Below are 21,450 nucleotides of genomic sequence, written 5' to 3'. Positions count from 1 at the left end.
ATTAAGTGTTTTGTAGCGCTCTTGAAATAGTTCTGCGTGTTGCGCGCTGAATGCGGAGTCGTGTCAATGCGCGCTGCACGTGATTCGACAGAGTGTTTCGGTTTGTTGACAAGCGCAAGAGAAACGTATGCGTATTGGAGACGGCGTGCGCCTGTTGCGCGCAGCTGCACGTTTCTTTCGTCGAGACTTGCGGTTTCGCGCCACTGGTGTATTGCGCCATCAACGCCAGTGCCCCCGCGAATGAGCTTTGCTCATTCATCGAAGACGGTGATATTCTCGCTGTTGTGATGATTCCCACTGAGCATCGCATCCCACCGGCCGGTTGTGCGCGAATTCAGTGCAGCGACCAGTACGTCATGCCCGACCTGTCAACGTGCAAAGACATCCACCTCGCGGCTCTCATGTTCCTGAGTCGCGCGGCGAAGCCTTATGACGCTACAGCGGTGCTAGCCGGCATCGAGCACCTCGCGGGCCCTTCGCGCTTCACCATAATGGGGCCGTACGACTGCGAGCATATCTGGCTGATCCGATTCACCGACGCCGAGGCCCGCGACAAAGTCGTTGGCGCGCGGGACCTCAAGTGCTCCGGTGAACCGGCCTTCTGCGTCGAGCCGCTGGCCGAACATTCTCTTCACCGCGGACGCTGCGGCGGCGAGGCGCTAGGTGTGTTATCGGATGTAGCGAATTTCTCACTATAACGCAGTGCTTTGTGGGTGCCTGGTGCCAGCAGCAGGCCGCGGTGGCTCAGTGGTTAGGGCGCTCGGCTACTGGTCCGGAATACCCGGGTTCGAACCCGACCTCGGCGGCCGCGTTTCTATGGGCGTGAAATGCTAAGGCGCCCGTGTGCTGTGCGATGTCAGTGCACGTTAAAGATCCCCAGGTGGTCGAAATTATTCCGGAGCCCTCCACTAGGGCACCTCTTTCTTCCTTTCTTCTCTTAGTCCCTCCTTTGTCCCTTCCCCTATGGCGTGGTTCAGTCGTCAGCCCATATGTGAGACAGATACTGCGCCATTTCCTTTCCCCCAAAACCAATTTTTAAATGTTAAGGCGCTAGGTGTGTTATCGGATTTAGCGAATTTCCCTCTATAACACAGTGCTTTGTGGGTGCCTGGTGCTAGTTTGGCATATAAAGTAACGGAATACGTTTGCAGCTTTGATAACAACTGACAGCTAATTATACTTACAGTGACTGATGAATTTTGCAGAAAAGATAATATGGGCAGAAAAACTTATGGCATATTAATTAGCATTGGTTGGGGTGCTGATGTGAAGTTAGTGCCGTGCTAAGTTCTTTGTGCTTTATTTTGGTGTTAGCTCTACTACTTTCTTAGTGGCATGTACGCCGATGCAAATTCAAGTTTTCAATTGTGCGTTCTCAGTGCATTCTCAAAATTTCAGGCACGTGGTAGTGTTATGTGGGGTTTATCACCTAAAAGCTTCAAGGCTATGAGAGACGCTATGGTGGGTACTGGGCTTCTTAATGTGCACTTTCATCACACAGCACACGGGCATTTTTGCATTTCACTTCCATCGACACGCAGCCATTGATATGCATTGACATATGGCCAGGATTCCATCCTGCTTTTTTATGCCCAACTGCAGAATGCCGTAGCCACTAAATAACTGCTATGGTCAGGCATGTGATGAGACAGGTCTCAAAATTGTGGTGTTCCTTTTGAAGGCTGAGTTTTGAGTGTCAAGGAGCACTGCCACCTTATGTAATTAACAATCAGCACTTTGAACATCTTCTTCTTCATTGGTAGGATTGGCTTATGTGGCAGTTGCTGTGCAACAATGCTGTGGCAACAATGTTTTCTTAACACAGAAGTAAAAACATTGTTGTGTCTCGCTTAGCACATGCAAACTGGTTCCTTCATATATGATCTTTTGGGTGACATGAGTTGCATTTCGCTTGCAGTTTCATTTTGTTTGCATGTAGTGCATGCTGTTTTGTTTTATATTTTCTGAAATTTGGGGGCAGTAATTAAGGCTGTAGAAATAGGGCCCTTGCACCACAGCGGTGGCCAAGTGGTTGAGCATCCGCCTCGCATGCGGGAGGTGCGGGGTTCGATCCCCAGTGCCGCCGGGTATCCACCGGTGATACAGTGAGTACAAACTTTCCCCTGGCCTGGTGCTCGGCTTATTTGGGGTGAAATGCTCAATGGGTCTTTGACCCCACTTTGAGTATCCGAAAATACCTTGTGTCATGGTGCTCTTTGGCCACAGAAGAAAGGTTGATGGGGTGGTGGTTGTTAAAATGTTAGTAAATAATTAAAAGAACCCTTCTGTGATTGGTCTGAAGTGTCTATTGATATCCACATGATGCTTCAGTTTTTACCTGCTTGCAGTGAAAAAGTGCATTTTTGGAAAGGCAATCTTGGGCAGATACTAGGTTATTCCTGGGAATTAGAGGGCTGTACTTACATCATGGTTATGCAGGCTGGCTGTGTGGGGCAAACCATCCAGACTACTGGCTTCGGATACTGGATTTTTCTTTCCCTTCTGGAGATACCAAATGCCTACTTTCAAGGTCCTACAGCTGGTACGTATTTGGTTTGTGAGTTTTTAATCGCTGCGGCGAGTGAAAGTTGCATAGGGTCATTCCACGCCAAATGTTCAAGACGTTGCGCTCGACCACTTCCGACTTGTTAAAAAAAATTCGTGGAAACTTATCGCAATGTGCGTAATCTAAGCCTAAAATATTTTTTTCCGAAAAAATTTATTCGTGAGGCGAGCTCAGATTGAACGCTTCGAAAAGGTGTGAAACCAGGCACCGCTCAGTAATCGATAAAAAATATAAATTTTTAGAAAACACTCCACAAAATTTAATGACATTTGCGCAGATTCTAGCTTTCGGTATGGCTCAGATCATATGTTTTTGAACGATACAAATATATTTTCAGAATTTAAATAAAATGTAAAAATTATACTATTTTGGCATTCTTTAAAAGAACATTAACTTTCTCTTGGAAATTAAGAAATGGCCATCTTGCTTTCCTAGATGTCTATTGCCTATAGAAAATGTTACAGCTGATGGAACTGAATATGAGTCGAAGTGGAACAAGATACTGAAGTTGCTGAAAAGTGCACTTTGAACTATAAACACCCATTTATTTCACCCTGCGGTGGTTCAAGTGAAAAAAAAATGATGGCAAGTTTAGTAGAACTGCCTTTCACTTCTGAAGTTTTCATCGAGTGATTTTTGTTTTTTAAGTGAGAAAAAAAGTTTTCAAGTTGAACTCTCGCGCCGCACATTGCGTCATCTCTGAGAGCTTCTTCACCGCAGAGCACAGCATTTGGCATGACACATTAATGGCCAAATTGCCACAACCTCGTGCCCTCACTCGCAGTCGTGCATATTTAGGGCTGGAGCTAAGGTAAATATCGCATGACATTCACGGGAGGTATGCGATAAGCAAGATTGTTTTCACTTTCAAACAGAGCCGTTATGACGCCAGGCAGTCAGGAGCAGAAAAATGAGGGTATTCAATGTGCAGTCTCGGGTGGACCCCAACGACCAGCCAGCACGTCAACCATAGCGCCAGTCGTTTATTTATGTCCGAATAAGATCACGGAGAGCGTGTGCCTCGGTGCACACGTGACAGAGCGAAGTCCTCACCATGGCTTCGGGTAACGCCAGACATGCTGGCGGCGAGCGCCTGATCGTGCGGAGTTGTCTCGCTCTCAAATGACCGAACATACCCCGACCGCGGTACCTGCGCTCAGTGTCGCCTGCTTCTCGTGTTCTCCACACGTCTGCCATGGCTGTGACAACAATGACTGAGTGCACAACATGTTCACAATAACAATCTCACTGGTGCATATGCTGCCTGGACAACGCTATGAAAATCTTTTCTCACGAATAACCGTTCTACTACACAATGTTCTGATGCCTGCCTGCAATGGAAACTTCACTTAGGAACGAGAACTGTACATTTCGCCTGGCCACAGTGTTGACGATGCTGTGCTCTGCGGTGAAGAGGTGCAAAGAGATGACACAACTTTCGGCGCGAAGTTCAACTTTAAAAATTTTTTTCTCTCTTTAAACAAAAATCACTTCGATTAAAACTTTAGAAATGAAAGGCAATACACTGTTCTACTAAACCTGTCATTGTTTGTTTTTTTACTTGGATCACCTCAGGGTGAAATAAATCGGTGTTTCTGTTTCAAAATGCACTTTTCTGCAACTTCAATATTTTGTTTCACTTCGACATATTCAGTTCCATCAGCTGTAACATTCTTTTAGGTAATAGACATCTTGGGAAGCAAGGTTGTCATTTCTTAATTCTTGAGAGGAAGTTGATGTTTAAAAAAAAATGTCAAAATGGTATAGTTTTTGCATTTTTTTATATACTGTCCAAAAATACATGATCTGAATCATATCGAAAGCCAGAATCTGTGCAAATGTTATTAACACATTTTTGGAGTGTTTTCTAAAAATATGTTTTTTTTAGCAGTTATTGAGCAGTGCCTGGTTTCACGCATCTTTGAAACATTCAAACCGAGCTCACCTCACGAATAAATTTTTTCGGAAAAGATATTTTAGTCTTAGATTACCCGCGTTGCGAAAGTTTCCATATATTTTTTTGAACAAATGGGAGATGGTCGAGTGCAACGTCTCAAATGTTTGGCGTGGAATGACCCATATTTGAAACAATTAAATGTTTGACATCATAAACAAAAAATAATGTTAATGCCTGTTTGAAAAGAATTGACTGTAAGAATAATGAGAAGCATTTGTTCGATGAAGCTGGAACTTTGAAAAAATCGTTTAGTATGAATGTGATGACTGGTACTTATCGCGAAAAAGAGTGGGCCGCACATAGTAGGCGACTCAGAAAAATTTCGTTATCGATTGGATGCCATTTGCTGCATGGTAAACACGAGGGTACCACGCCGCTTGTCATTTTCATCGGTTAGTATGGTGGCGAGTGTCAAACATTCAGTTCTTTCTTCTCTCTTGCCAATGTCGCTTCCTTTTCCCACTGGTAAGCTTAATGCAATCGACGCTTAAAATGGAGGGACACCAAACAATGGTTTTGCGTTTTTTCTTTGAAATAATGTTTGCGGCGTGAAATTTGGCCACGGCCCGGAGGTAGTTTTTTGGTGTTTCTTAAATTTTGGCAAATGGGGATTTGGCACTTCGTAACGTGTCATATGCCAGCTGTCACTGTCGTTATGAACAAAGTATTGTCTTTTTTTTTTCTTTTTTTTGTATCGCAGGGACTGCGATGTCGTGGGGCCGCGATATGAGGATTCTGTTGTGGGCACGGAGGGTGACAACGTTGAGGACGAGGAGGAGCTTGAGAAGCAGCATATTCTGGAGCAGGAGGTAGCCCTCATGGCCGAGATGGGCCTCCCATCTTCCTTCACATCTGCCAGGCGCGACGGCGGAAGGAGCAGACGCGACGCCTGCGGTGAGAAAGAGGACTGGTTTTGCAATAGCCTCTCTTTTTGTGTAGATGACTGCAGGCTTCATTCCGCGTTCTTTGAATCACGGAATCATGCACGGGTGCCTGCTGCGAGCAGTCTCACTGCTCCGACGCCAATGTGCGTTCCCCCCTCGTTTACATTAGCGTTGTTCTTCCAGCACGCCGAAACGGGACGCTCATCAAGGGCTTAATGGAGTCGCATCACAAGGCTTTACCGTATTTTCAGTGTTTTTTTTTTGGGTGGGGACATTTTATAAATCGACCTTCAGAATGATGGCATTTCTTCCGATTCCTTGGATTCAGAATTAAGGAGGTTTTTTACAAGCCATCATGTTATTTTATGTTACATTTTGTGGGTTCGCATTTCGAAGGCTATTTCCACGTGTGTCATGGAAAGGTTGAGTGCAGCCCTTACAAAGATCCTTTTTGTTTTTTTAATGTTTCCTATGGGAAAAAAGGGTGCGACCAATACACGGGCGTGGCCCTTACTGGCGTTTATAGGTTTGAGCAGTCAACTGGCCACGGATCCTGTGAGCAGTTCTGCATTTCTCTTCTTGCTCTTCTCATTCACAGATGCCATGGAAGAACATGAAGACCTGTGCTACACGTTGCCTGAAGAAGATCGCGGCTCGCTGGCTTTCGTGGGTGACTGGGAAAACTTTTGGGAGAAGAATGGTGACAACCTCGTCTGGCAGTCCTGGGTGCGCCGGTATGGCGAGTACATCGCCCCAGAGTACTTAGAAAAAGATGCAGCGGAACCAAATGACCAGCTCATCAAGCCAGCCTTGGAAGAAGATTGTGCATGCAATGTGCTAGAAGGTGCAGAGGCAGGAGGATGTTCCGGAAATGCAAATTTGATTCATGTTTCTTCTGGTAAGGTAGTGGAAAGCTGTGCTGAAGCAGATGCGGTGAGAAGCGGCGAAGGAGCTTTCCAGCCTGACCAGTCACAAAGCGATGATGCGTGCTGTACTACAGGCGACGGCAGACAAGATGAACGTCAGCCGCCACTTCGCAGCAACCCTGCTAGTGGAACGTTGGATGGAGGTCATCCAAAATCCGGTCAAGATGGAGCTGCTACTGACAAGACGGATGACGAATTGTGGAGGGAAGTTTGGGATAACCATTACGTCGAAGTGTACAATCATTACTACAGCTTGTTTGGCAAAAACAGCAAGAGCGGTGATTGCACGCAGTATTTGGAACCTGGGCAAGGAGAGACTCCTATGGCAAATAGTGATCAACCAGAGTTGCTTGCATCCAGACTTACAGAAACAGGGCAGGCAAACCTTAAGGATATTAACAGTGCTTCACCACCTCATTGTAACGTCAATGGCAGTAACAGTGGTGGAGGTATCTGTGATACAGTTCGCCTAGAAGCTGCAGGTTATGAGGACGGCGGTAAAAGCGTGGCCACTAATAGTGGCAGTGTTAACAAGGACATGCATGGTGACTTGCCTGTGCCAGGTGATGGTGCGATCAACGGGGAAAGCAGCACCCTATCTGAGGACGAGTGTGATGTGAAGCTGATGAAACAAATGGGCTTGCCTGTACAGTTCGCTTCAGCACCTGGCAAGCAGAAAAGACCAAAGAAGAAGAAAAAATGTACGCATTCCTTTCAGTACTATACTTCTTACGGTTTGTGCTTCAGTAATCTTCCAGATGGGGGGCCACTGGGCAATCAAAGGCACACTAAAATTTCTGTCGATTTAGTACCATAGCGTAAAAGACCTTCGTGTGCCCGTTGCTTTTAAAAAAAAGAGCGCTGTTTTTACTCGCATAATGAATGCATTTTTCTTGCCAAAGAATTTAATGAAAATTTGAAAGGGCATTCATTTTGATGCACATTATATATTGGCAAGAATTTATGTTTTTACAAACAAAGTAATGGAAATGTTCATTATTGATTGACGCCACTGTGCTAGAAGCAAATGTAGTAATCAGTAAATAAAAAGATATAATGCTTTGTTCTGTACTTGGTGGCAAGAGGCTAGGCGTACATGTTGTAATGTTGCTGACTGTGCTTTACTATTTAGGCTTGCTCTTATGAGCACGGTGTGTTTTGTTGCACTCCTATCATTGCCGTATTTTATGTACCCCATCATCGTGGTGAATACCATACTTACTTGCATAATGTACACACTTTTTTTCTTTAAATTAAGGCTTCAAAAAGGGGGTCTGCAAATTAAGCAAAGATTTTGCAAACATACTAAAAAATCTACAAAGGTCATAATGCTCAATATATACAGTGTGTTGCCACCTGTACACCGAACCCCAACGCGCATCCCTCGCTGGCCAAAAATATACCGTAGCTGACTCCAAATAAGAGTCGACGCGTACTCCGTTCTAGCCACGCCCCACGCTATGTAGTTCCCCATGGGATGGCATGAGCGCATGTGCGCAGCTGAAAGCAAACGATCCACGATACAGTCGCAAAGCCAGCAGTCGAAAGCGAATGGAGATGAAAGGCAATAAATCTGTGCTGTTGGCATGCAGTCCGGCTGACTAGTGGCATACCGAACAGCAAACAGTTTGGCAGTTTTGAGTTCCAGCGCATGCCGGAGATTGCGGAAAGTTCGCACTTCGCAGTTGTTTCCCCAGGAAAGCGACTGTTAGCACTAGCGAGCCAGTTAAATGGCACGAAGTTCGGCCCCTTACTGAATACACAAATAAAAGTTTCTTTTATAAATGGGGTTAATAAGTTAGGGGTTCACAGATTACACACGGATACAAATTACGTTAATAAACACAGTATACAAAAGGTGGAATTGTGAAGGGGTGAAGGAAACTGACAGCTGCCGTATGACACAGAACCATTTGAAAATCTCTGCCTGAAATTGGAAATTCCAATAAAAACTTGAAAATCTGCGTGCCGTTTAGGGCTGTTGGTATTGCATCAGGGAAGGTTAATTTAGTTGGGAATTTCTTTAAAGCTTGTCTTGTGTGGTTGGATCGTGTCATTCATAAAAGTAAAAATCTGCAGACGCACTTAAGACTGCTTACGTACGAGAAGGCGTAAGCCCACTTGCTCACTTTGTGAATGCAGTTGCTGCGGCTTGATGTAACCCAATGCCTCGCAGCTGGCAGTTCTACCTTTGCATGGCTCTATGTAGCCGCCGCTGCAACACCGCCACACCCCTTCTGATCAGCAAGCTAACTTCGTGAAGGCAGTCGCCACCATACCACGGCTCGTGCTCCACCTTAAGGGTATGACATGATAGCTAATGGGTTAATACCCATATGTGCAGAATTGGTCTTTCTCTACTTAATATCTGCAAATCCCTGAAAGTCCTCATACTACTCCTGATGCAGTAGTATAGCGGTTAAGCGGTGCGCCACTGCCCTCGGATTTCAGGTGCTGCAACCAGTGGGACATGTGCGATCCATGTTGTCTCGAACAACCTCGCGTGACTAATCAGTAATTTAACTACAACCTGCCAGGTTGCATGAGGACGCCACCTTTTATGGGTACCATCAAGTCTCAACACCCCCACCAGTTCTTCCAGTTCTTCAGTACCCAGTTCTTCTCTTCCTATTGTGAGCAAGGTCCCATGTGGTAGCTGGTATTATTAAGACAACAACGGTTGTAGATTTAACAAATCTAATAGGAGTGCAGCAGTCACATCAGATTGAAGATGGCAGCTTCTTTGGCTAGCACCAGGTAGAGCTAGCTGTGTATTCCTAACCTTCTTTGTATGGCACCAAGTTTAGCTAGGTGTGCGCTGCTGAGTTTCTTGCATGGTGCCACAAGGTGTGAACCTACTGATTTCAGTGTGTACCATTCTTGCACTTATGCTCAGTATTTAGAAATTTTTTTTCTGGTGCATTTGACATGGGATGTGTTAACTTCAAGCAGCTTCCAAGCAGCTGTCAAAATCGGAGCAAGGAGAAACACCAAGCTGGGATGAATACTGGCTTTGCAATGGGAGGAGCCTCGTGTGGAACTCGTGGACTGAAACCTACCCTGAGTTCTTGGAACCCCTGTTTTTGAAAACAGTGAAACTCGACAAGACACTGCCAGACCCTAACGAATGTCTTCAGAGGTACCGTTCCTCGCCCAGAGCGGACAACATCCCAACCGCTCTGCGTAACGTCGATTCCGAACCACCTGGAGAAGTGAGCTTGTGGCAGAAACTATGGAACACCCACTGCATTCGAGTTTGTGGACTTGAATTTGAGAAGTATCAACGTGTCATCAGTGAAGAACTAACCGGTGTCGAGACGAAAAGTGAGAGGTGCATTGAAGAGTGTGTTGGCACGGAGATCGCGGATAACTCTGCATTGCCACAAAGCAATGGACAGAAGTCTGTCGGTGTGCGGCAGTGCCCGTCGGGTTCCAAGAACAGCGTTCACAGTACGTCGTCAGACTCGCATGAAACACAGTGCGCCAGTGGTGATGGTGCAGCTGGTTCTTCTGGTGGTGCCAGTGCTTCAACAAACAGTACTGGTGGCGGAAACACAAAAACTGGTAGCAGTGACGATGGCGACGAGCCGCCAGATGAAAGGCCTGTGAAGATAAAGAAGAGGTGAATCATTTTTGCACTTTGCATAAGCTGTGCGTAATGCTTACACTCTAACTTCCACTAAAAAGCATGAGAGAGAAGCCATCAATCAAGCATGCCTACTGCTTTGATTTTTAACACTGCGGTTGTCTCCCAGATGTTTGCAAATATCTTTTACTAGAATGCCTTTCTTTTGAACAGCCTGTGTTATGCTTTTGGGCTGAGAACTTGAGTAGCTTTGCTCTCATTACTCTGCTTTTATTAATGCGCATCTGGTCTCACATAAGCCATTGGGGGCATTAAAGGGAATCCCTTCTTTACTCGCGTAATGAACCCACTTTCTTTCCAGGAAAGCTGACATCAATTTTGGGGAAGGTTCGTTATGCAGGGAAAAACTGTAATGAGTACTGTTACGAAACCTGTCTGGTGTGCATTGATCGGCTAAACTGGTGACTGTGTGACAGCTTGGATCATTATTTGTCTGAAATGACCAAAAACAAGCTAAAGATTTTGTATTTCAGCAAGTGCAGAGCGAATATCGATGGGCATGCAGCTTATGACTTCCCACATTAAACATTGCTCCTAGAAACTGCCTCGATTGAGGCCACAAAGTGGGAAAATTTTAAATTATTAATTTGCACTGAAACAGGTAGAAAAAAAAAAGCCGTAATTGTGTCGTGAGATAAACAAATTCACCCCAAAAACATTTTTCAAAATGTTTGTAACATTTGTTGTGGAATGGAATTCTTTAGAAGCTAAGCTTTTTTTTTGCACTGAAAATGATTAGCATCCTTGAAAGTAAATTGTCGCTCCCCTGGATGGTAATAATTTTCAGTGCAAAAAAAAAAAAAAAAGCTTAGAAAGTAAATTGTCACTCCCCTGAACTTGAACCCGACCGCGGCGGCCACCCGTGTGCTATGCGATGTCAGTGCACGTGTGCTGTGCAATGTCAGTGCACGTTAAAGATGCCCATGTGGTCGAAATTATTCCATAGCCCCACCTCCTTCTTCCTTTCTTCTTTCACTCCCTCCTTTATCCCTTCCCTTATGGTGCTGTGCAGTGGTTCAATTGTCTGCTGATATGTCAGACAGATACTGCGCCATTTCCTTTCCTCAAAAACCAATTTTCATTTTTACTTCCCTGAACATTCGTTGGTGTCTTGCCAAAAGTACTGATTGTTGCTGTCCACAGTTCCTAGCAAAAGCATAATTTGGTGCATCAATTGTATGAGCTTGATGCAGCTGTGACCAACATTTGTGTTACAGGTTTCATTTCTTGGCCTTTTCAGAGCACTGACGTTGTGTATTGCTGTTTGCAGGCAGTAATAAGTTGTGTACCTGTCATTTAGGTAAACGTGATGAAATTAAGCTGTGGAGAAATAAGTTTCAGTAATGGCTTTCACAATTGGTTCATAGGTGACTTTTGACTATGAGCTTTTACTAATTTTAGTGCCGGATGGTACTTTAACAGCATTTTTTAGAACAATTGCTGTCCAACAGACGAAAAAAGTAATCAGTTCTCTTGATTTAGGTAGCGGTGCATAAATGTGCCCTGCTTTTTTACCAGCGCAGGTAATTCTCAAGAGAGTTGCGTACCATACATTACTCCAGTATCCGTCCAAGGGGAAGGTATAATAAAACTTGCTTTGGGAGACATAGATCTTAGTTTTGAGGATTTGCTAGCAGGAAACATCCAGATTGGTCCGTGTTTTTCCCAAAGTATACACCTTACATGGCTTTCTTCAGTGCTCCAAAAATAGTAAACTTCCCTCTCTGCTTTTACGTTGCATATGAAGAGCTTTCGTGTAGACCAAAGTTTGAAATACCCCACAAGAATCTACACCGTGTCCTGACTGTCCATGTGCATACGTTGTTATCGAAGGTACTGCTGGTTGCACTAGCTAACAGCGCTGCTTACTTGCAGTCATGAAGATGACATCAACTCTGACGAAGAGGACGCATTCAGGGCCCTCATCTCTTATGGGATATCACTCAAAGAAAACCTGAAGTAAGCTATTTTTCATTCCCTGGTTTAACACATGCATCACCTTTTGTTTTTTGATCAGAGTAGTGCTTCGGCATTCAAGCAGTGTGAAGCATTTCAGTGACTGGCTGGTCACTCCAGCAGCATTAGTGTTTGCTGCACTATATTGCTGGCCCATTTTTATTAATAATGTTGCTGTTCTCACCTTGACCAATCTTCTTATTACTGTTACTCCTGGAAGCATGACTACGTATCGCAGGGGTGGAACTGCTGTGCCATTTGCGTCATTCTGTGCAATAGGGATTTCTTGGTGCCAACCTGCACCATAGAGGTGAAATTGTGCCTTTATTATTGGCGTCATTCTCCGCCATGCAGGAAACCCCGCGCACAAGAAAAAAATGCTTGGGCATTACCGAAATTCGTATCATCCGTGATCGCATCATTGAGATTTTCCTGTACCGTGTGTAGTAGCCAGGGGCACGAAAGAAGGACAGGATGGCAGATTCCCTTCCGATACCACGGTAACCACAGCCTGTGAAAAGACGGTGGTGGATGTGACATGGGTCTGGAGGTCATCTTGTCCGGGCGTTCTTAACAATGGCCACTAACTGAGTTGTAGTTGCTGCGGCAGGGACAGCTTTGGTGCCTCCTGGCGGTCCCAGAGAAAGGCAAGCAAGAAAGGGTGAGATAGAGAATGCGGAGAACTTGTGCAAACACTTCCTGTAGGGACCGTACTCTCTTCCATGCCTGGTTAACAAGTGGCAGCCTTTTTGTTCATGCACTTTTAGTAACGGTGTTGTAGCTGTCATGGGATGGCTGTGGTTCCAGCTTCACCAAAAGTGACTTCAGGGCCTCTCTCCTTTTCTTTCTCCATGGCCAATGGCAACTGCCATTGTATGGAGGCAGGATGGGACTCGTAACAAAATGGCGAGAAATGGGTACCATTTTGTTACTTTAATCAGTGCAACTCAAATGGCATAAGTGAAAAAGCAGTGGTGGTGTTATGAGTGCAGCTGCATTTGGTGCAAGCGTGCAGCCTTAGATCTGCTCACTTGCTCTGTTATTTTGTAACTACAGAGACAAATAGCAAATGTTGTGTTCACATTAGTTAAAATTGTTGACGCAAGTAGAAATGATGGAATGTTTTCTGAATTTAGTAAGTCCTGTCGACGGACACGAGTTGCTTGCCTCGTTTTTGGATGTTCGTACTTTCGCAAGTGCATTCGAGTCAAGGTGCTCAGTTTATGCCCAGCGAAATAGAGCATTATTGGAGTGTTATGACATGCGTGTGGTAAAAAAAAAGTGTTCGCTAAAAACCTGCCATACACAATAGCATAAGGGCGCATATATGGAAGGGCCTCGCACACAGTAGGTGAAATACCGGTGACGATAAGAAAATGCCTCACGTCAATATGGGATTTGCAATTATCTCTCAGCACTGTACAAAATTCTTGTGGCACATTAGGGGCATTACTAAGTGCTATACCCTGCGTCAGAGGGCACGGCCAGGCATTTTTTTTCTTTTTGCTGGTAAGATGAAGACTTAAATCATTCACAGCGCAAGGAAAATATGGAGGCGCGGCTGTGGGAAAAAAATGTTACTCACATGATGGCGTTCAATCGTCCGTCATATCAAACGCTGTGCAAACTTGTGCCTGAAGTTGGCTGCGGCCCGTCGGTGGCGGTAAGAAACCTTGCTGCCAAAGTGCAGAAGACACATGTAATAGTCAGTCAACCTTGATAGTATCTGTTATCTCTAGCAGCCCTTGAGGAGATTGATGCGATTACGGGAAACTTGTTGCAGTATGTGTTTTACCTGTCATGAACCTTGTGAGGGCACATATGGATTATATTCCCCCACGCTACGGACACAGTTTAAAGGCTGTTCATGCTGTAAATGTATGAGCTGATCTATACACTTCTCCAAAGCACAGTTTCTGCTACTTTAAAGTTACAAGAAACAGTGCTGTAGGTGCTTCTAGCCTGCTCTAAAACTTAGTTTTGCCTGCCCCAAACCTGCTGCAATGTGTAGTTTTTCCTGCTCCCAAGGTTGCTGCAAGCTACAGTTTGTCAGTTTCACCCCTGATATCGCTGTCATCACTACCTCTGTGACCACTTGCCTGGTGTGGATTAAATTAGCATCTGTGTGGGTCTTGTTTCCAGGGGCATCAAGCTGGGACCAGGCGCAGCCAAGTCCCATGTACTGAACAAGAAAAAGCGCAAGAAGCTGCGCAAGCAGGGGCACAGTTTCCACAACACGACAGATCAGCCACCCCAAGAACTGGCCACAGGTACGTGCCACTCATTGCTCTGCTGCCTCCATGTGTAGCTAGCTTGATGATGTGGAATCGTATCTTGCCTTTTTTTTTTCTCATACTTTGCTTTCACGAGCATCACTATGTGCCATTTTGCTGTTCTCGCATCATGGTTCTAGTCGCAGAATAGATCATGCACGTCCCATCACATATTCGAACATTTTAGGTGATTGGCTTGCGTGAGCTCGCCAAAATAAAAATTTTACGCAAGGTTTAGAAAGTATGGGCACCAAGATGATCTTGAAACAGTTTAATAAAGCTAGCAGCAAACAGCAGCTTCTATACAAAAGTGAAGTGTCAATGGGGCAGTGGTGTAGTAAAAAATAATGTCTCTTTTTTCTTCTTTTTAATCTTTTGCTAGCCTTCTTGCAGTACTGAATGCCAGACATCGGTCACTGCACAGAGGTAGAAATTCGTCTGACTTAGCAGGCCTTACCATCGTTTTGGCTGCTGCAGGGTTTTTGGCTGCAGACACCTGTGACACAGCAATGCCGTGCCCTGTCCAAGAGAAGCCTCACCTGGCCAAGTACTGGGCACAGCGATATAGGCTCTTCTCCAAGTTCGATAAGGGCATTCAGCTGGATGAAGGTGAGCTTGCATGGCACTGTGGTGTCTGAGCAATGGAACAACTGCCGTTAACACCTATTGGCACAGAGGGTGCCCTAAGCTTTGATTCTCTCTGGCTTGCTTCTATGCGTTGGGGGGAAGGCAGGCGGAAAAAAGGATTTGGTGGGTGATGATACAGACAGAAAAGAGACACGGGCATACACAAGTACATCACCAATGCGGTAACACTTGTGGATGCAGGCAAAAGTGCTACAAAGGAAAACCTTTCAGCTATCTCAAACATTTTTAGTTGAAGAAAACTTGGTTCTGGTCAATGACCTTTTGCCTTTGAGCGTATTTCCTTGAAAGGAGCCTTAGTTTGATTTTTTTATTTGGTTGTACTTGGTTGCTAGTTTGTGGTTGTTGTCGGAGCAAGTTCTAATTTTTCTCCTATGTTAAGCGCAAACTAAAGGGTTGCCTTCTACTACAGCACATGCACATGGTTTTGAGCATGCAGTAACCGTTGTGTTTGCCATTGCCCTCTGCAGAGTCCTGGTTCTCCGTTACACCCGAAGCCATTGCCAAGCACATCGCTATGCGCTGCAAAGCTGACGTCATCATTGATGCTTTCTGTGGGGCCGGTGGAAACAGCATCCAGTTTGCTCTGTCCAGCCGCCATGGTGAGTCAGCAAAATATGATTCGAAGGGCCTTAACATGTCTGTACCGTCCAAGAGCCAAGAAGGAGGGGGAAAAGCTTTATTCAAGGGGCCAGTTCTAGGGCCCAGTGAAAAGGTGCGCTTATTTGCCCTGACCAGCGGACAGTTGGGACACTGAGCCATATCTAGCCATCCGAAGCTGCAGAGCATCCGAAAGGCGGTGCTAGTCTGAACTTTGTCGAGGACATGGGCTTGTTCTCTGCTGAGTGATGAGTTGTTGGATGCTGCTGAGAAGATATAGTGCAGCTTTCCTTGATGCTCTTGTTGCATTCCTCTATTTCGTTTTTGTGGGATGTTTGGAAACGGATGTTCTTGTAGCATTCGTCTGTAGGCTTTTTGTGTGATGTTCGGAAATGGAAGCTCTTGTAGCATTCGTCTATTGACTTTGTGTGTGATATTCGGGAACGGGTGCTTTTGTAGCACTTGTCTCTTGGTTTCTTGTGTGATGTTTGGAAACGGATGCTCTTGTTGCATTCGTGTATTGGCTCGTTGTGTCATGTTCAGAAATGCCAAACGTGGGGTAAGGTAGCTCATGCTCTTTGAATGGTGGCAATGTGGGCCACAGTTAGACACTACTGGGGCAGCTGCAGAGAAGAGAAAAGCCCCTCTTGGACTCTCAGGCTTATGTGGACTGTGATTCATTAAGACTTGCACATACTCATTGCCAAACTCACTCAGGCCCAGACCAGAGGTCGCATTTTGGTGCGCCTGTTCCTACCTATCTATGAGCTGGCCAGAGCTGCATCATTTGCTAATTTCGTTGCCCACATTAAAGAAAAATTAAAGCACAAATTAAAGAGAAAGAAAACATCCCCTATGCTCCTTGGCTTCAGTGACTGTTGGCTTCCATCATGATTGTCATAACGAGCACCCCGCTTCCATTCACTTGTCTTCTCTTGTGTATGAGCAGTTTAATAGAGTGCCTCTTCTTTTTGTCTCTGTGCATTCAGGAAGTGCGTCTTAGATACACAGTAATCGGATAACTACTAACACCTGCCACAAGGGGTTATGAAAATGTAGCTGTTGTAGACGCGCATGCAGATTTAATGCCTGTCAGAATACAGTCGACTCTCAGGAAATTTGAACTCGAAGAGAACAAGAAATTTGTTTGAATTATGCCAAGCATGGATTAACAAGATCCTTTTTAATGCACTTGATGTTGACGGGACAAAACTTTCACTTTGAAGAAACTGGCAGTTTGAATAACGAAAACTTGCGGGGCATGAAAACACAGGAACAAAATGAAGTTAACAAAACATGCACTAATTTTTCAACTGAATGAATAAAGTTAGTTGAAAGCTAAAGTATGTGTTGTCCACTTCGTTCCATCTCTGTTTTCCAAGTGCTACAATTTTTGTCTTGAGCAACCAACTTGTCCAGATAACTACTCTGATCAGGCTCGAATTAGGTTTGATCAAATTAAGGCGACTCCACTGTACAGACATAGTGTTGCAAGTTGCACGTCGTTGAGTTTTATAAATCAAGTTTGTAAATAACCTGTGAGTGAAATTATCCGAAGCAAAATTTATTTATTGCAGTTGCAAGTACTTGTATTCACAAAGTCACTGGCAAGCAGAGACCTTACCGTCATGGTGAGTTAAAACATATCTGCAACTTGCGGCTGTCTCCTGTGCAGTCATAGCGGTGGACATTGACCCCAAGAAGATTGAGTTGGCCCGCAACAATGCATCCGTCTACGGGGTGCTAGACAGGATCGAGTTTGTTGTTGGCGACTTCCTGGAGGTCGCAAAAGGGCTGCGCAGTGACGTGGTCTTCCTGAGTCCACCGTGGGGCGGACCATCTTACCAGGAGAAGGGGACGTTTGACCTCAAGGACGTGAAGCCTGACGTATATCCTTTTCTGCGAAGCCTGTAGTTTGATTTACTTCTACATGGACGAAATGATGAGCTGGAAAAAGAGAGCTTCTAGCATTCGTGCATTTATTTTGCGTGGGTCTGAAGCACTGCTTGTGGACACTGTCATTTCCATGTCTATGAGGTGTCAACGTCTCCTATCGATGCTGCTTGCAAAGCTAGAGGGATAGCCCAGTAGTTTACTTGTAGTCTACAGTTGTTAGGTGCCCATGGAGTGCATGTGTGGGGACAGCCTTAGAGCTGGCCTCCAGCAGTGCATATGCTCCTTCTGGGGAACATGCAGTGCCAGCAATGCCTGCGCAATCGTGCATAATCATGCTGTGCAGCCTCATTTCTATTTGTTCATGTATTTGTTCATTTTTGATGATGCCAGGCTTAAAGCTCCTAGTTTCTTGTGATCCCTTGAAAAATCTCTTGATTTGAGCATTTTTTATGGAATTGTGTGTTAGCTGCCACATTCTCATTCTTTTTGCGTTATTGTTGCTTGGAAATTAGTGAGAACGACAGAATGATGGGAATATGATTAATATAATAATCTCAACTGTCTGTAAACGACTACTAATAGTTAACGGCATGGGAATAACGCACATATTCAAAAGTCAGTCACTGCGAGGGTTGAACTATGATAAGCTGTGCTGACTGGCTACAGCGGCCAAAGCAGACATGGTAATCATTTGTGGTAAAAAGCGTTCTTGGAGTTACTGCCAAGGGAGCAACGCATCTGCCACTTGTGAGATGTGTTTCACACAATTGCTCTGTTGCTTGTTACTTGGGTCATGAAACTGCAAAAACTACTATAGTCACGAGCAACCTTTGAGGTCTGTCATTATTGGGAGAGTAACTTGTTCATTTGGACATGTCAGGCTGCAGTTAAAGCACCATGATATCTCTGCATTTGCACGAGAGCCGAAGCCATAGCCAAAAAGTTTCTTCTCTTCGCTTACGAGCTGCAGTACTAATCTTCTAAAAGCATTTTATCATCAAGATATACCATCAAGATGCAGTTGTCGCAGGAATCGGAACATTGGCCGAATGAACTGCTGGCAGTGTGCAGGTACCATTAGAAAGATGCAGTGCCGAGAGGTAAGCTTTCTTTAAAAGCAGTACATGTTCAGTGCATGACATATATTTCTTTAAAAGTAATCACTTTTTTCAGCTTGTCTATTGTACTGTATTTCGCAATTTTTGTCAGCTATTGCTAGAACATGTCATACAAATGTGTCATATATTTATGAGTACTACTGTAGTGGCTCAGTGACTGAGCTGTTCTGCAGCTGAGTGCGAGTTTGCAGTTTCGACTCTTATCTGTAATGGCCACATTTCAACAGAGAAGAGACACGAAAACCCTTCTGTACTAAGCATTCAGAGTTTTTCAAAGAAGCAAAGTTGGAGATTTCCACTGTTGCATGCATCTTATATCAGGTGTAACTTTAGCGAGTAAAAATTCGTTAAATTATTATTTTTTTTTTGTCGTATAGTATGTAGCATACCTCGAGGCTGCTCGCACCGCTTCTTTTTGTGTGCACCTTGCTCAATAGAACACACTGATATGGCTTCTGTATTGTTGGACACCTGTCCTTGACTCCTGGCGCACCTTCCAGACATTTGCGCTGTGCAGGAAGATAACCCACAACATTGCACTGCTGGTCCCGAGGAACACGGACGCCGAACAGGCAAGTGCCGCTCGCAGCTATTTCTGTTGTCGGTGGTGGTGGCTGTTGCCATGTTTCGGATGTGGTGTTTTTTGTGGAAAGAAATTGTCTTTTTAGTTGAAGCAAAGCAGAAGTGCTAATTCTAGTTTTGTATGTTACCCACTTCACAACTTTTTGGCATTTTATTTTGGTTTGCTTTTGGCTGGCCATATCTGAACGGCAGTTTTAGTTAGCTGCTGTTATATTTAAGATGTTTCACATAACACGTAAAATATGAACCTAGTTCAAGAATTCTTAAGAATTCCTATTTCTGCGTACAAAAGTCTAATGCTTATTACAACTCATTGCAGTATTAGTATTTAGTGAAGTGATTCGAGAGACCATTAAGCTGTCAATTAGAGCTACTTGTTGGCATGCGTAACTTGTTGATAAAGCAGGAGAATATAAAGCTGCTCCCCAAGAGGTGTAAGCTTTTGCATATCACTTCTGGAAGGTTGCTAAGTAGTCATATTTGCCGAGGACACCAGGCATATGCTCTGGTGCAAGCGTGCAGTCATAGTGACCCCCTGTAACTAAAGTAGTAGTCAGTTTTCGGAATTGGTAGAACCTTCAAATTGGTCAGAGCAGTGTAAAGTGTTTTTAAGTGGAGGCCCCGTTCCTTCATTTCTAACTGCCCATGCTAGTTAAAGCACCCATAATTTCAGAAAGGAAAGGCAGAAAGAAAGAATGGAAATGGTGTGCTTAGATTTGCACAATTTTCAATTAAAATTTCTAAATTTAAATACTTACATTGGTGGTTGCGGAACGAGTACAAGTTCGTCATCTTTACTGCGCGCTGATGAAATTAAGAATGATGCGCAGCCAACTATCCCCATTTGTAGCATTACTACAAGTTCAGATTTTTAAACCTTGTCAGCAACAGTGAGTGGTGAATGACTTCCACAAGTCGTCTAGAAAAAATTAAATTTTAACAACCTGGCAGTCTCTTCAAGACAAGTTTAGCTGCATCGTAAATTTTTTTTGTTTGAACATGCAAAACCTGAAGGTGTAGTTATTTGGATTCACTCACTAATGTGTTGTGAAGCGCTCCTAATGACCTTTGGACTTGAATTCACAAAAGGCGTCAGTAAGCAGGGTACTTCCAGCAGTCCTTTGCTGTGTAGAACAGCCAAAACTTCTGTCTATGATGATGTGAATGAAGTGTTGGTAAAAAAAAAAAAAAACTTGTGAAATGAGCTTTGAGTATTTGTAAGGGAGTGCAGATACCTTCATTTTGTGTTCTTGGATCATTCTTTTCTCAACTTCAACCTTGAGGTAAGGAAATAACAACCACTAGATCAGTTTTCTATCTCTGCTTTAATAAGGGTTTGAAATGTGTTCATGTACTGGTTGTCTGCCAACTGTTAGGTCTGCTTATGATCTATGCTACAATCACATAGCGATATCAATGGAGTCATGGTCTTTTTTTCTGTAGCTTGCCCAACTGGCTGGGCCTGGAGGCAAGGTCGAGATTGAGCAGAACCTACTCAACAACAAGATCAAGACCATCACCGCTTACTATGGCGACTTGATCGCGCAGTGAGCTCGCTATTTCGCTCGTTAACATGCTCCACATGCAGCTGCCATCCACGTAGCCAACAAAGCGCGTTCGCCAGAGGCTGCAGCTGTGAAAATTTTGCAACCTGTTTAAGAAGGTGAATCTGCGCACTGGTCTGAATCGCCATTTACATCCACTGACCGAGTTTCATTTGCCTCAGCAGCAATAAACTTTGTTCTCATTGTTTTATTCCTCATTAAGTATGGCATGATGTGGAGCAAGTGAGTCGCATTATGTATCCTGTGAACTGATCCTCACGGGACTCAGCGGTAGCAAATTGCACTGCATAAACTAAGTATTATTTGGGCGTTGCTAAGTTACTCTTGGTCTGCGGATGAGAACAGCAATTTTCAGTCTATTGTGTATGTCCACGTGAGATGGAAGACTGGCAGTCAGTCAGTTTGACTAACAACAGCAGTTTTACTATTATCATGTCCTTGGGGGTTGAGGTATGCCAGCCAGCTGACAAAAGCTGCAGCAAGTTTACTGCTAGCTAGTATTCTTAGGTTTTAAAATAAATCAGCTAGCGGATGAAGGCTGTGGAGTGTTTTTCTTGGTGTTTAAGGTTTGGCTGTATATGGTGAAACCTGTTCACAAATGGTTATAGTGCATAACTTGAGGTTTAATTTTGAATAGTGGGAAAGGTTTTTTTCGGGGAGTCCGGAATCTGACGGCTTTATTTTAGGACACTCGGTCATAGGTGAATTTATTCCAATATGTTTTACCAGGCATTTACCCAAGTAGACTAATGTAAATTAAATTCTGTTTGTCAAAAAAGGCCTTCTGTTTGAGGACAGGTGCTTCATCGAAACTTGTGATAATTTGTGGACGCTGT

General features: G+C 44.3%; 1 protein-coding gene across 2 annotated transcripts; it reads left to right on the top strand.

Annotated features, from left to right (window-relative positions):
• The first annotated feature begins 89 nt into the window (after nt 1–89).
• Tgs1 (Trimethylguanosine synthase 1) lies at nt 90–20,745 on the top strand. 2 transcript variants are annotated; one of them, XM_077640376.1, is made up of 12 exons: nt 90–663; nt 2,440–2,542; nt 5,224–5,417; nt 6,006–7,034; nt 9,286–9,955; nt 11,855–11,938; nt 14,078–14,205; nt 14,686–14,817; nt 15,324–15,455; nt 17,129–17,342; nt 18,961–19,039; nt 20,493–20,745. In XM_077640376.1, the coding sequence occupies exons 1-12, from the start codon at nt 288–290 to the stop codon at nt 20,598–20,600; spliced, it is 3,249 nt and encodes a 1,082-aa protein (XP_077496502.1). In that variant the 5' UTR covers nt 90–287; the 3' UTR covers nt 20,601–20,745. The 2 variants fall into 2 exon arrangements, with proteins under 2 accessions (XP_077496502.1, XP_077496501.1); XM_077640375.1 differs by having other exon boundaries at nt 9,283–9,955.
• Nucleotides 20,746–21,450: the final 705 nt, after the last annotated feature.

Source organism: Amblyomma americanum, chromosome 10, assembly GCF_052857255.1.
Source record: "Amblyomma americanum isolate KBUSLIRL-KWMA chromosome 10, ASM5285725v1, whole genome shotgun sequence".
In the NCBI taxonomy this organism is placed as follows: domain Eukaryota; kingdom Metazoa; phylum Arthropoda; class Arachnida; order Ixodida; family Ixodidae; genus Amblyomma; species Amblyomma americanum.
Note: the sequence above shows the minus strand (reverse complement) of the source record. Positions and strands in the feature narration are given on the sequence as shown.